We start from the raw sequence: 12,838 nt of genomic DNA, 5'->3' as shown, positions 1-12,838 counted from the left end.
GTATGAAAAGCCAAGCCAAGAGATGATGAGAGAAGGAAAGGAAAAGGAAGGCTTTCCAGAGCACACTTCAGGTTAGCAGAAGATCCATCTGAAGTAGGAAGGCATTATTTTTTTCCCCTCCACTTAAGAACAACCCACTATTTTATAGTGAGGTGATATTAAGAAGGCAAGAAAAGCTACACCTGCATAGGGAAAGCACAATTATTTAAGGAGTAGAAAGAAGAAAAGCACTAGTCAGAATACAGGTAAGAAAAAAAAAAAAAGCACCAGAATAGGAGGAAATCTTGGAGGATGATTATGAACACAAACCAAATACATTATTTGAACCTACAATAAACATTTCTATGGACTAGGGTAGGATATGAGGTAGGAAGGGTGTAAATGAGGAAAATCTTGAATAGACTGTAAAGGCAGCATGAAAAAGTCTGGTCAAGTGACAAAATGTCATATCAATGTTTGTGGAGACCCTGAAAGCCATTCCCTAGTTAGGGAGACACAAGAGGCTTCTCTCACAGCAAGCCCTGTTCTGTCATGCCAATGTACCCCTATTCTGTTCCCTGGGTCAGCCCCGTGCCCCCTCCCTGTCCCTCAGTCTTTCAGTCACTCCCACCCTGTTTCCCCTTTGGTTCCCATGCCCCAACCCCACCTTTGTGACACCCCCATGTCCCATGGTAATTGGTCTCTGATGTTTTCCCCCACCCCAAAAGACCCATGTACTTAAACTTGGACCCTCACCACGAGCCTTTGCCTTTGCCTCTGACCCTGGACTGTCCACCCACATGGCTGAAATAAACATCTCAGTGGAACCCATACAAAGGCCCTTCCTGCTTCTTTACCTGCAACCATCCTAACAGCTACCCAGGCCACAACAAATGTTCAGTGAAGGACCAGAACAACTTCCAGCTCCATTTAGGCACCCAAAAGTCAAAATGATGCCAATAGCATGGTACCTTCTCTAAAAGGATGCAGGATTCTGAAAACTAGGATTTTTGGCAAGATACTGGCAAAGACAGACGTTACGTTCTCTGAAACAAGAAAAGAAGTCCAATATAGCAAATTAAAATTAGATACATTTTACGGGAACACCATCAGTTCCCAGTCCATACATGTGCAGTCAAACTATGCATCAGTTTTATTCAGCTCTAACACTGTAATCCTGTTGTCCTAAGCTCTGTTTTCCAGGTGATAGTTACTTTCTGTGTCTAAAAGTTTATCTTTATTAAAAAAAATAAATAGAATTCTCTTGTATCCAATAAAGAGGAAACTGAAAGGAATCATTGCACTAAACACACAGTAAGAATCTCATCAGCAAACCAATAATTTCACACCTTGTGTCTAAACCAAACAGTCTGAAGAGAACTATGAGCTTCTCTGGTGTGCAGGAAAGGTGTCAACATTGGTTGGCATCAGCACTTCAGCTGAGGCTACAGGCATCTCAGACCCTCTGATCCTGGTCTCACCAACAACCAGTGAATTCATATCCCTGTGCACCAGCTCCTGCTGCCCCACAGCAGCCTGGCAGGTCCTCTAGGAGGGCAAGCTCTAAGAATGCCTTCAAGCATTGACTCTCACATAAAATTTGTCACAGGCTTTAATAAAAATGAACAAAACTGTTGACTCATTAAGTAGATTTGGGATCTGATCTCTACCAAGTAATTTAGGTTTCCTTCTGTTCACGCCTTCTGATTTTATGACATCAACACAGTACGATTTCAGTTTTTACTCTCTGCAGTCAGTCAACAAACAAATCTGGGAAGGTTTAGTCTATACAAAAGTTAATACTGTGAAGTGTCCTTTTGCTCCACTGATATTTCAAAATTTATAATAGCATCTATTGCACCTTTCAGGCACCATTTTCCATGCCCTGCAATGCACTGTTAAGAAAGACTGTTGAGAAAAAAAAGGATGTCTAGAAGACTTCAAGACAGAACCTCCTCAAACTTTTAATGTTTTAAATGGTCCGTGACATTTGTTGAAACTATTTCTGTCAGTAGAGGAAGACTTGTGTTTTCTTGAAAAGAAAAATCCATTATTCTTTAAGAAGCAGAGTCTACAGAACATTATTCATCTCATCAAAGTAACTTGGGGGTCACGTAAGTCACTCCTGACCACAACTGCCTGAAGCAAAAAAAAAAAAGTCTCTAAACTATTGTGTTGCGATCAGATACAAGCAACTAAACTGAAAATTACCAAGGCAGCTGTTTTAATAAAAAATTCCATCCACAGTGAACTGGTCTTGTGCTGGTTAACAGTTAAGATAAGCTGCAGTTAAAACATATACCTGCTGTATATATTATTTTCAATCACACATTAACATGTTCACATAGAGCCAAGAAAAAACTCAAAGGGTCCATTAACAAAACCTGACACAGTAGATAATGAGTGCTGTAGTCAAGGTAAAGGCAAAAACACCCAACAAAAAAAAACCCCTAACAACAACAAAACAAAGAACCCAAAACCAAGAGAACCAGAGAAAACCCTGAATAATTCCTGAAAACAGAAACTCACTCCATATATATTACTCCATTGGCAGGGAAAAAAAAAAGTCAGCAAATGCTTTTCTAGAGGAAAATGCACTAATTTCAATTCACAGTAAGCAACAAGAGCAGGTAAGTGTCTCCTTACTCTTTAGCTAAAATGAAATACTTTTTCTGCCCAAAATCCTATGAAGGCACACCACATGAACAGATGTACAAACAAAACCAATGTAGTGCTTATCTCCTGGAGTTTTAATTTTTCAGCAATTGCAAATGGCTCCAACTTTAGTTTATGCAAGGTTGTGAAAAACTGAAACTATAAGAAACTGGGAAAAAAGAAAACTTATTTCACAGTGAAATCTCTGACACAGTAAGCATTAATTTAGCATAAATTCATCATCTGACAAAATCACAGATATCCCTCATGCACAGTGTCTGTATTCTCTTTTCTCCTGGCTGAGTATCTTTAGGTCAGAAATTTGGAAAAAAAATTTAAAAGGAGGTAGTTGTGAGGGTTGTATTAAATGGAAAGAGTGAAGAGAAACCTGTGGCTGGAATCTTATTTTCCATATGATCCCTGCATGTACGGCCTGAATCCCAAAAGGTCCCTGAGCAAACCTGATGTCTTTTCAGTATGCAACTCTTAGGTACAAATTTGAAAAGGCAAAGACTGAATACACAGCACAAAGATTATCAAGGGCTCTCCAGAAATCACAGGCAAGTGCTGCACATACTTACAGCAACACTTACCTGAGAAGGCTGATAGAAAACAGAGACCAAAATTTGATGAAAAGAATAAATTTTGCACATTTGTCAAAGTTTTCCCTCCTACACTTTCTCTCTTGTTTTGTCAGAAAAACAAGAGCTCTATAGTAGTTTTAATGCTTTCTTCACTAAAATAATTCCTATTGCCTTTGATACAATTCCAGCAAATTCCACAGCTGGGGGGGGGGGGAAATCAAAGCAATTGCTTTTGATCCAATATTTATTTAATGAAAGGAGATACCCTTTCATCACAACAGAGACATTCTTTTCTATGAAGTAATGTACCTTATTTGGCATCCAGTCAACTCTTGGCACTTTATCCAGGAGTACCAAATTTCACCTCATGGAACTGGCATTCACAAGTGTTATATATCCCACAATTATTTCAATAAATACCGAGTCAACCTCATTAAACAGCAAACATAAGTACATCATAATGAATTACAGTAATGCCAGAACACAAAAAACCCCACCCCCATCAGACACTTAAGGGCATTATTTGGTAGAAGAGACTGATTAGAAAGTATAATACATACTTTGAGAATTTTAAAATCAAAAAGAGTCACCCTTCTAGAAAAAACATACTTCTGTTGAACTACAAATTATGGAGCTGCCTAAAGAAATCAGAGTGAAATTCTCTGCCTGATGCTGTGGAAGAGTTTAATCACCATGTTTCTTCCTAACTCTGTGTGCTATGCATTTATGAATTTCAGGTAAGTTAAGCATGCTTTACTGGAAGAGACTGAAATGTTTGCCAGGTAATATCCTTAATATCAGAAACTAGCTGGAGCCCAAGCAGTTTCTGTACCCATCTCAGAAATTTCAAACAGAAAAGCATCAGACAGAAAGAGCAGGCTGTATCCAGGCAGACAGCAATCTAAGAATCCTGCAGAATTAGACTTGGACAGCTCTGTACCTGACTTTACAAGAATCCTCCTGCTAAACGTTCCCCAAAAGGTGAATTGAGGTGTGAACATTTATCCACATCAACAATCCTGCTGAGATGTTATGAAGTAATAAAGCAGTTGTGCTTTTGTACTATTGTCAAATGCACAAAGGCAATTGTGCAGCACACTCACAGCAACTCAGGGCAACTCATTTATTGACTGTATTTTGCCATGATTACCTGGATTCAGGAAAGCAAGTATTTATTTTGAAGCAGTAGGAAACACAAGAGGGTAATATGCAACACTGATGAACTGATAAGACTAATAAGAATATTACATGAGGACACTGGAAGTTGCTTTGGGAAGACTTGTGGGGAAAAAACAAAACCAAGCCAGCTAAAGAGTTTTTCAGAGAGCTGACCTTTACTATTAATAAAAGCAGAACACACAGCAGTGAAAAATGCAATGCTGGAAAAGCTCTGCAATTTACTAGGATTTTAATTTCTGTCACTTGGAGCACCTTTACCATAATTTTGCCAGAAAAGTCCTTTAAAAATAAACTAGTTTGCAACCCACTGTGAAAAATAACTTATCTAGGTTGTGTTTTCGACTATGACGTACATTCCCACGTGTGAGAAAAGCATGGTGGATTTCTTTTTCTATCAGTTTGCTGTTATTGGTTCTGTGTAGATTAACATGTTTCCATCTCTCTGTTCTCAGCTAGGTTATCTAGTTTCTTTCTCCAAGTTACTTAGACTGTTACTCATGGGTTTTTTTCATACAAGAGCAGCATACAATTCAAGTTCAGCAATACAAACATTCAGCAGGTGAGTTTCATATTATTGGCACCATTAGTAAAAGGCGACACATTACACATGACTGGGTAGCACCACTGTCAAGTATTTTTTGAGTGAGTCAGTTAAGAGCTCTGCACTAATCAAGTGATCTCTGCCTGAAGAAAGGGCACATCACCTTTACCTACCAGGCAAGCTTTGAGAAAAAATTTTGCCAGAAGTATGGTTTGAAGCCAGTGGTAGAAGGTGTGGTGGAACAGAAAGTTACAGTTAAAAGTCACACAAGATTTCCAGGTGCAGCACTTCACCAACATAGCTGCAGAACATCCACACTGCAATTTCAGAAGCCAGGTAAGACTGAACAAAGCTGCCTACACCACTCTGTGCAGACACACACATACGGAATCCTAAAAAATGAGTTATTTCAGAATAGAACAACAAGAAGATAGTGTAAGTTGAGAAAAATCATTAAGCCACATAGATTCAGTCCCCCATGTCACACCGTTCTTTGGAAAGTTTCAAAGACTATTTGGGAAACTCTACAGTATGTTCAAGAAGTATGGCTATCCCAAACTCAGCCTGCACTGCTTCTAGAGAGACCTGGCAAAAGGCTTGCATAGAAATACAAACACCAGGATGCCACTGCAGCAGTCAACTCCAGTTATTTACAGGAAAGCATAAAGTATCACTGCTTTAAGAACTTATTTCCATTCTCCTAATAGCTACTAGTTCACTGATCACAGCTTGTGGAACAGCTTGCTTTTCAGCTTATAGCCAGAATGCAATTCAACTAGGGGTAATGTAAGATTTCATACGAAAAGCTACAGCAATGACAATATGGGCAAAGTTTCCATCTCCCGTTTATTTCCATCCTCACTACTGACAGAGAGGTTAGAGCTTCCCCAGGGGCTCTGGACATCAGGTCAAGGTCTGCAGGGTAAGCAGGAGCATGCACTTGCCTAGAAACTGCATTACAGATCAGGAGAAAAAAAAAATATCCAGTGAGCCTCTTCATCCTCCAGATTCCCTTCAAAGACCGTCAGCCTTTTAGAGGAAACAGAACTGCTCTCAGCCTTTCAAAACACCAAGATAATACCAGTGCTACCATGCTCAGTTTATGCTGAGCTCCAAGCCCTTCTAGCAGCTCCTCCAGCAGCTTCCATTGGCTCCTCCTGACCCCTGGGAGCTCCACAGACAGGTTTTCTTTTTGTTACTATTATTACTGGTTCTATCCTAACAGGCGTTCCAAATTTGTGCCTTCAGTGAAAAAGACAAAAAAAGTAAAATTTAGAGACAAAATGGAACCATCATGGTTGTTATGTTCTCCTTAAACACAAAATTTGCTCCCCAAATTTTACCATTTAGATGGTAAAAAGGTTGACGACAAGGACCAGGTCTTTACCTCATGCAGAATGTAGCATAAAAGGCCTTTGAAGATAACTGTGGATTCTTTACTACTATTAAAAACCAACTTACAATTATACTTTACTACACAGGAATTTCTCAGCTCAGGTTCTTCAGAACCTCAAAACAGCACCTGAAACTGAAGGCTGTTATTTTTCAGACTATCTTTCCTTTCTTGACTGTTTTCTCACTATAAGCACGCCATCCTTTCCTCCCAAAAGCATCCTACAACCATCCTGCATTGACATTCAATATTTCATGATGACTGTCCAGTGAGTGGCATGTATGCAAAAGATAACCAAGACAACAAATAATTAGCAGATTTTGGCTGGCTGAATGCTTCCTGCAAAGGAAACAGCAATTTATCTCTTCACAAGAGACAATGGAAAAGACTGAAGGAGCTCCAAGACAGCTTGCATTAAACCATTTTATTCCTTCCCTACAGAGTAATTGCTTATTTTAACACATTAAGAGAACTAAGAGTTTCTGTGCAGTAAACAGAGACAGTGCCCCACGACCCCTCCCTTTCACTCAGCTTTAGAATCAACTGAAATAATGCAAAAGTAACTGGAGTGATAAGTCAGAGTTAATGTTTTATTTCTTTTTCAAATTAAACAGTTTCAGCTTTAACTGGTGACAAAAACTGAATTGGATTTTTCAATTTCCTAGATTGTCATCAATTGCTTTTTCACTGTTGTGCCCTCTTTGAGCTTCCTTCATTTTGCCTGGACATGAATGAAAATTAACCAGAACATAAAATGGGAATGCTCCTCCTCTCTATTAGGAACATTTGCTAGTTAGCTGGAAGTCTGCATTCCTTCTCTCTCTGTCATCCCCCTCGCCCCGTACTGAAAGTGGAGACAAAAATGCTTTCATTTCCATCTCAGGCAGGAACAAAGCCCTTTGTCTACGTGGCTCCAAATCCCTCATCTCCCCTCACCCTACTGCACAGCAAAGATGGAGAAACCCATTTCCAAATCCTAGTGGCTTGTGGAACCAACAGAGGAAAAACATTTGTGAGTTAAGCTGATCTTTTACAAAACCATGTCAGAAACATCAGCAGAAAAACACGTAGCTGACTAAATACCACAGGACCTCCAATCTTCTTCCCATTCTGAAGCCCCAAACCCAGTGAGACCACACAGGGACATAGTGGGACTGAGCTGAGAGAGAAGTCTATCTCTAACACTGAATATTCCTGAAATTCTACCTGCAGCTCAACTTATGGAATAAGTGTCTGCAAACAGCTGGGCCCTTCCAAAGATAACCAATATAAGAGCAGGAAGCATTTTTGGGCAGGCAGCCACTCCTGCTGACAGCACAGCAGCACCAGCTGCCCTGTCAGCCCTCCCCACCTCTGGGTTTCAGAGAGCCCCAGCGAGGTCTGCAGCTCAGACTTGGTTCCTCTTCCTCAGCAGCCTTCATGCCTACAGCTTCATGTGCTTTTGAGTTCTGGCTTGTCAGCCACTTGGGGACTGTTCCGAAGCCACATGTGGCTCAAGAGAAGAGCCACTTTCCCTAAACAGCAAGGCTAAGATTAGCTTCCTGCACCCAAAATGCCTGCCTTTAGGATTGAATGGCATGCTCTGAGACATGGCAATGGGAAAAGAGGCCAAGTTGCTATTTAAGTTCTCTTTACTGTACTGAAAAACAGTACCTTTACATTAAAGGAAGAGAGGTGTTACATTAAGACTTCATTGAAACTGTGTGCAACACTGGAGAGCAATGAACAGAAGTGAGATAGAGGAGTGAGAAGATGGGCAACTTGTTACTGAATACATAAACACTGCCAAGTATTAATCAAGTGTATTTCTGCCTGCATCGAGTTCATGGCATACAGAACAACATAGTGTGAAAGTTTTCACACCAAGTGCTCTTCATATCAAGACAGAGCAGTAGATTCTGCTTCCAGTGAGCAGGGTCTTCTTTAAAGCCCTTGCATCTGACAAATTATCAGTCAGAGAGAACAAAATCAGTTTCCATCCTCTCCCACATTTCCACACTTACACATTTCCAGAGAAAGCCAGTCATTTCCAAAGTTCTTCCAGTGTTAATATACCCAATTCTTTTAAATAAGAAAATACATATGTATTAGTCACATAAAAAGCTTCAAAACTATACATAAAATCTGCAAAATCTACAGCAACCCATGCTTATTAGCACATCTGTGCTAATTTAAGTGGATGCCATTGATTCAGCTCATCAAATAAATGTGTTTACCATCAGCTGTGCTTCTCCCATACTTCCAGTATAAAACTCAATGACAGATACACGATGCAGAGTCTTAAAAAGGACAAAACAAGCACTGATGACTTGTCATCAGTGATTTCATGCAGAAGCTTCCAGTTCTAAGTCCCTATTTGCATAAATTTGAACTCATGAATAAAGGAGTTCTAAGAGTAACTACCTCAATAATCAATTTTTCCACCACTGCCACTTTTCAGCAGCAAAATAGACCTACTGCACACTGGTCCTGAGGCAAATGTGCTCATTGTCGCATGCATCTGAGGAGGTGAGCACAGATTATCCTGAAGTTGCTTTAAATATGTTATTTTTCCCCTTAAAATTTCCATTGAAAGTGAAAGAGAAAATGCGAAGGGAAGGAGTGCGCTGAACAAATCGAGGAGTTTCACATTTTTTGTTTTTCTTCGCCTCTGAAAAGATCATCCTCTAGCATTTCCAGATTGATTTTTGAGATGCCAGTGAGGGGAGATAACGAACATCCAGGCTTAATCCCATCAGGGCCACTGTTTTACAAATGGTAGAACCCATAGGAGAAGACAACAAAGGCAAAACCAGGCAGTATGAATTCAAGTACTAACCTGCCATAGCAGGGATATAGCAAGGTAACTACATACACCTGAGCACATGCAGCAGCTTTTTTTGGCTGCTAATCCTGAGATGGTGTCAGTTTTTGATAGCTCATGCTTCTATGAAACACATCAGTGCTTGAAAAGTCTTCCTGGCTGGCCTCAATCTGTGTTGCTGCAGTTGGATAACAGCCAGAAATCCCCCTGACCAGCTTTCTTTCCACTCTGTTGCACTTTCACTTACCCAACTCAGCCTGTTTACTGCAAACTTCACTAGATTGAAATGGTGGCATTGAAATTATAAGGGGTTTGCTACTGCTAAAATTGTATTCTTGCTAGAGTACAAATACACAATCAACTACGTTCAGAGTACACACTTGTAACCCTATTAAAGACTAACCACTTTGGAAAAATGTTTTACATTTTACCAGTTTACTTTCAGGTCAGTAAACTACAATAAAAACACTGGACGAGATCTCCAATACAGGAAACAACTTCACTACAAGCTCTGAAATACACCACCTACAATATTGTGTACTAACTTTCAAGCCACCAATCATGAAGCATCCCTGCTGGTCGGTTATATTGTGTATGAAATTGGTTCAGAAGTAACAGCACAAGACTACAAATTAATCCTTCTCGGGTTTATTCCCAGCTCTCTTTGTGATTTGCAGTGAAACAAGGAGTCCTACAGCAACTCCAAACTACCCAAGGCTTTGAGGACAGAGACCAAGCAACGTACTCAAAACTGTGGAATGCTGGGAATTGCAGAAAAAACTGATTTTAGCTCTCCTGACTGTTACTGTGTAAGTCTCAGTCAGGCAATGCGGGTTAAGTCAAACACATTGAAACGTGCCCTTTTGCTGCAGCAGTACAGGGATATTTATCAATTGCCCCTTTACAAGGCTGCGGTAGCCGATCAGTAAATCCTGTGCATGATGCACACTACTCAGTAAAGTAGCAAGCAGCATTCTGTATTTCACATTAAGGCAGACAGGAATAAAAATCTGTTAATCATTTATAAACCTTGCTTTGTGTTGCCCACTGCTTTGCCTCTGTTTTGATTGCAAACTGGACAGGTTTTATTGCTAACACATCATCTCTAAGCTTCTTCTTGCTGATCAGAGCCCTCTTGTCACTCATGTATTCCCCAGATTCTCAAAACCTGTCTATGCCCTGCTACTTTAGACTTCCTGTGTTCTGTTCTGCTGTCATTTTTCCTTCTTCTGTTCTCCTAGGAAATCTGCCATATTTCCATTTCTGTGCCCTATCACCTCTATCTGACAATCCAATCCTGCAAATACATATTTGTGCTAGGACTCTCAAGACAGCAAGCTAGCTTGTTCAAATTTGTGATATTTAAGCTCTTATTTGACAAATAACCAAGTCTGTTTTTCACTTTGATGTTAGCTGCTTTTGCTATCATTACTGCATTTGGCAACTAAAATAAAATGCTCATTTGGTGAATTTGCAAAAAAGTAAAATGAAGAAAGTACCATGGAAGCATTCAGAAGATGAGATTTTAATAGCATTAATTCAGTAATACTAAATATGCTTATTTCCACAGAGGCAATAATGCCATATATACCATGTCAACAGAAATAATTTATGCAACTATTTATACAATATACAGCAACTTTATTTGAAAAGGCTGTTTCAGCCTAATTACAGATGCATTTTGAATTTCACAAGTAATTCAGCTGGAAAAATAATCATGCCATACTGACATGTTCTTCTTGCCTTGTCTGCCTTTGGCCTTACAGCTCCACATCCTACTTGTGTGGATTTGAGAAGGACGAACACTCATTTTCCTCTCCATGAAGCGATGTGAAGCCCCACGTTTCCCAGTCACCAGCCAAAAGCTTCAAATCTGTCCTGAATCAGCAGATTGTGGATTAAGTACATAATTTCAACACTGTCTTGAGATAGGTTCCTTTTGAGATTTGTTGTGAGGATTATTCTGTTTTGTGAAAAACATTTCAACGTGGGGGGAAGGATGGGGGGAAAATGTCATTTGACTTAGGCAACCCAGAATAGAATGGAGAATCCCTGTTGTGTTATGTGGAAGGAATTATCATGTGCTCATACCAATAGGCAACCAAACATCGATAAATATGTGCTTGAATTTTTTTTTGTCCTATACATGTTTCTGTGGTCATCTCTTCCAGAGAAGCAAATGTTCCCCAGCAGATATGTAACACCCCAGTCACACCCTGCACTGGCATCTCTCGAGGCAGACTAATCAGCTCTGCTTCCTGCCTGTGGCACATTAGGTCACCCTTCCCTACTCTCCAGTCACACCGGCCACCTCAGACAGGCAGCAAGGAGGGCAAAGCTGCTCTTCTCTAGTCAATCTATATTAAGGGGCTTACACTGCAAAGCAAAGGAAGTGCTGAAAGAGGATACAAATAGATTAATATTACAGCTCGTAAGCAATCCCAGGAAATTAAAAACAGTCTGCCTGAAAAACACAGAGACTGTGCTACAGGCATCCTCCCCAGCTCTCACCATAGTAACCAGGATAGCAAACTGTCTGTGTCTGTAAGCTAGGGCATTTATATCTGAGAACATTTTCCTCCATTTCTGTAACACATAATTTGTAATTGGGCAAAAGACTTCAAACAGCCAAAAAACAATAATCAAAACCCAGGAAATATCCTCTTTTTAAAATATATATACAGAGCAAAGGGAGAGAGAAAGCTAAGAGTTTTGTAATACGGTTTCTTCAGACAATGAAGCCTTCTCACTATAGAGATATCTTAATAAACAAAATATATACTACTCTGAACATTATAGATCTTGCATTCCATCATACATCACAGATATTTTATATTTGTGTGCAATGAGATAATTTATTTTGGTAGCTATTAATTCTAGCAAAAACACTTGTCTATATTTAGGTATTATACTGAAATAGTATTTCTTCAAAGTTCTTGTACTTGAAATGCACATAAATAGTCAACAGCTAGTAGCCAAAACAAACAAATGGATAAATTACAATGAATGCACAAGTAATTTTTTTAAATTATTCTTTTCAAGCTTTATGGTAATTTTTCAATAAAGAGCAAGTTGAGCAGGTAAGAATGGTAACTGCTGTGTTTATACTCTGTGGTGAACATACTCCTTTAAGCTCACTCTAGAAGGTCAGGCTTCAATCACACCCTCCAGCTTGCATCTTTCCGGCAGCTCACATAGACTATTTTGCTGATACCACCATATCAAAGGGACAGGCTTCCATCTGTACATTCCCCTGATATACATCAAATTCCTAAAAAAAAAAAACCCAAACCTATTTTTCATTTACAGTTTTTTAGCTGTACTAAAGTTAGCCAATATGAGGACATACACGATTAGATGTAAAACAGTTCCCTGCTACAAAGCACAGAAAAGATCATTCAGGCTTATCCTCTTGGTGTCATGTCAGAGGAGGCAAACAAACCCAGGGATCCACTATCAGACTTCCTGTCTGTCCCAGGAGATGAGAACACGTGCATGCTACAAATCCCATGCTGAGGCCTCAGACCAATGCCAAGCCCCTCTGGCCACACCTTGCCTACAGCACCATGGCCCTACACAGATCTGCACATTTGCATAAATGATTACTGAGGTCCAGCTAATACATTCCACAGTTAGAGAGATTTATTTATACACCTGGGCTTTGATTCGTACATTTCAACTGAAATGGAGTGTAGCTTTCTTGC

At 39.8% G+C, this 12,838-nt stretch overlaps 1 protein-coding gene and 1 long non-coding RNA gene across 3 annotated transcripts in view; one reads left to right on the top strand and one right to left on the bottom strand.

Annotated features, from left to right (window-relative positions):
• ANK3 (ankyrin 3) overlaps positions 1-12,838 on the bottom strand; it is a 293,933-nt gene that overhangs the window by 263,063 nt on the left and 18,032 nt on the right. The window contains exon 1 of one of the 2 annotated variants that reach the window (XM_088168803.1): positions 3,228-3,317. The exons of the other annotated variant lie outside the window; for it this stretch is intronic. Coding sequence (XP_088024929.1) covers positions 3,228-3,287 — 60 coding nt within the window. The 5' untranslated portion in view covers positions 3,288-3,317. Of the gene's footprint in view, positions 1-3,227; positions 3,318-12,838 lie in introns of those variants that run through there. 2 annotated transcript variants of the gene reach the window in all.
• On the top strand, positions 2,448-12,197 carry LOC148222986 (uncharacterized). The gene is made up of 3 exons (XR_015805093.1): positions 2,448-2,609; positions 9,793-9,943; positions 10,901-12,197. It is a non-coding gene; the product is annotated as an uncharacterized LOC148222986 (long non-coding RNA).

The sequence above is a fragment of the Sturnus vulgaris genome, chromosome 8 (genome assembly GCF_052056855.1).
Source record: "Sturnus vulgaris isolate bStuVul1 chromosome 8, bStuVul1.hap1, whole genome shotgun sequence".
NCBI classification, from domain to species: Eukaryota; Metazoa; Chordata; class Aves; order Passeriformes; family Sturnidae; genus Sturnus; species Sturnus vulgaris.
Note: the sequence above shows the minus strand (reverse complement) of the source record. Positions and strands in the feature narration are given on the sequence as shown.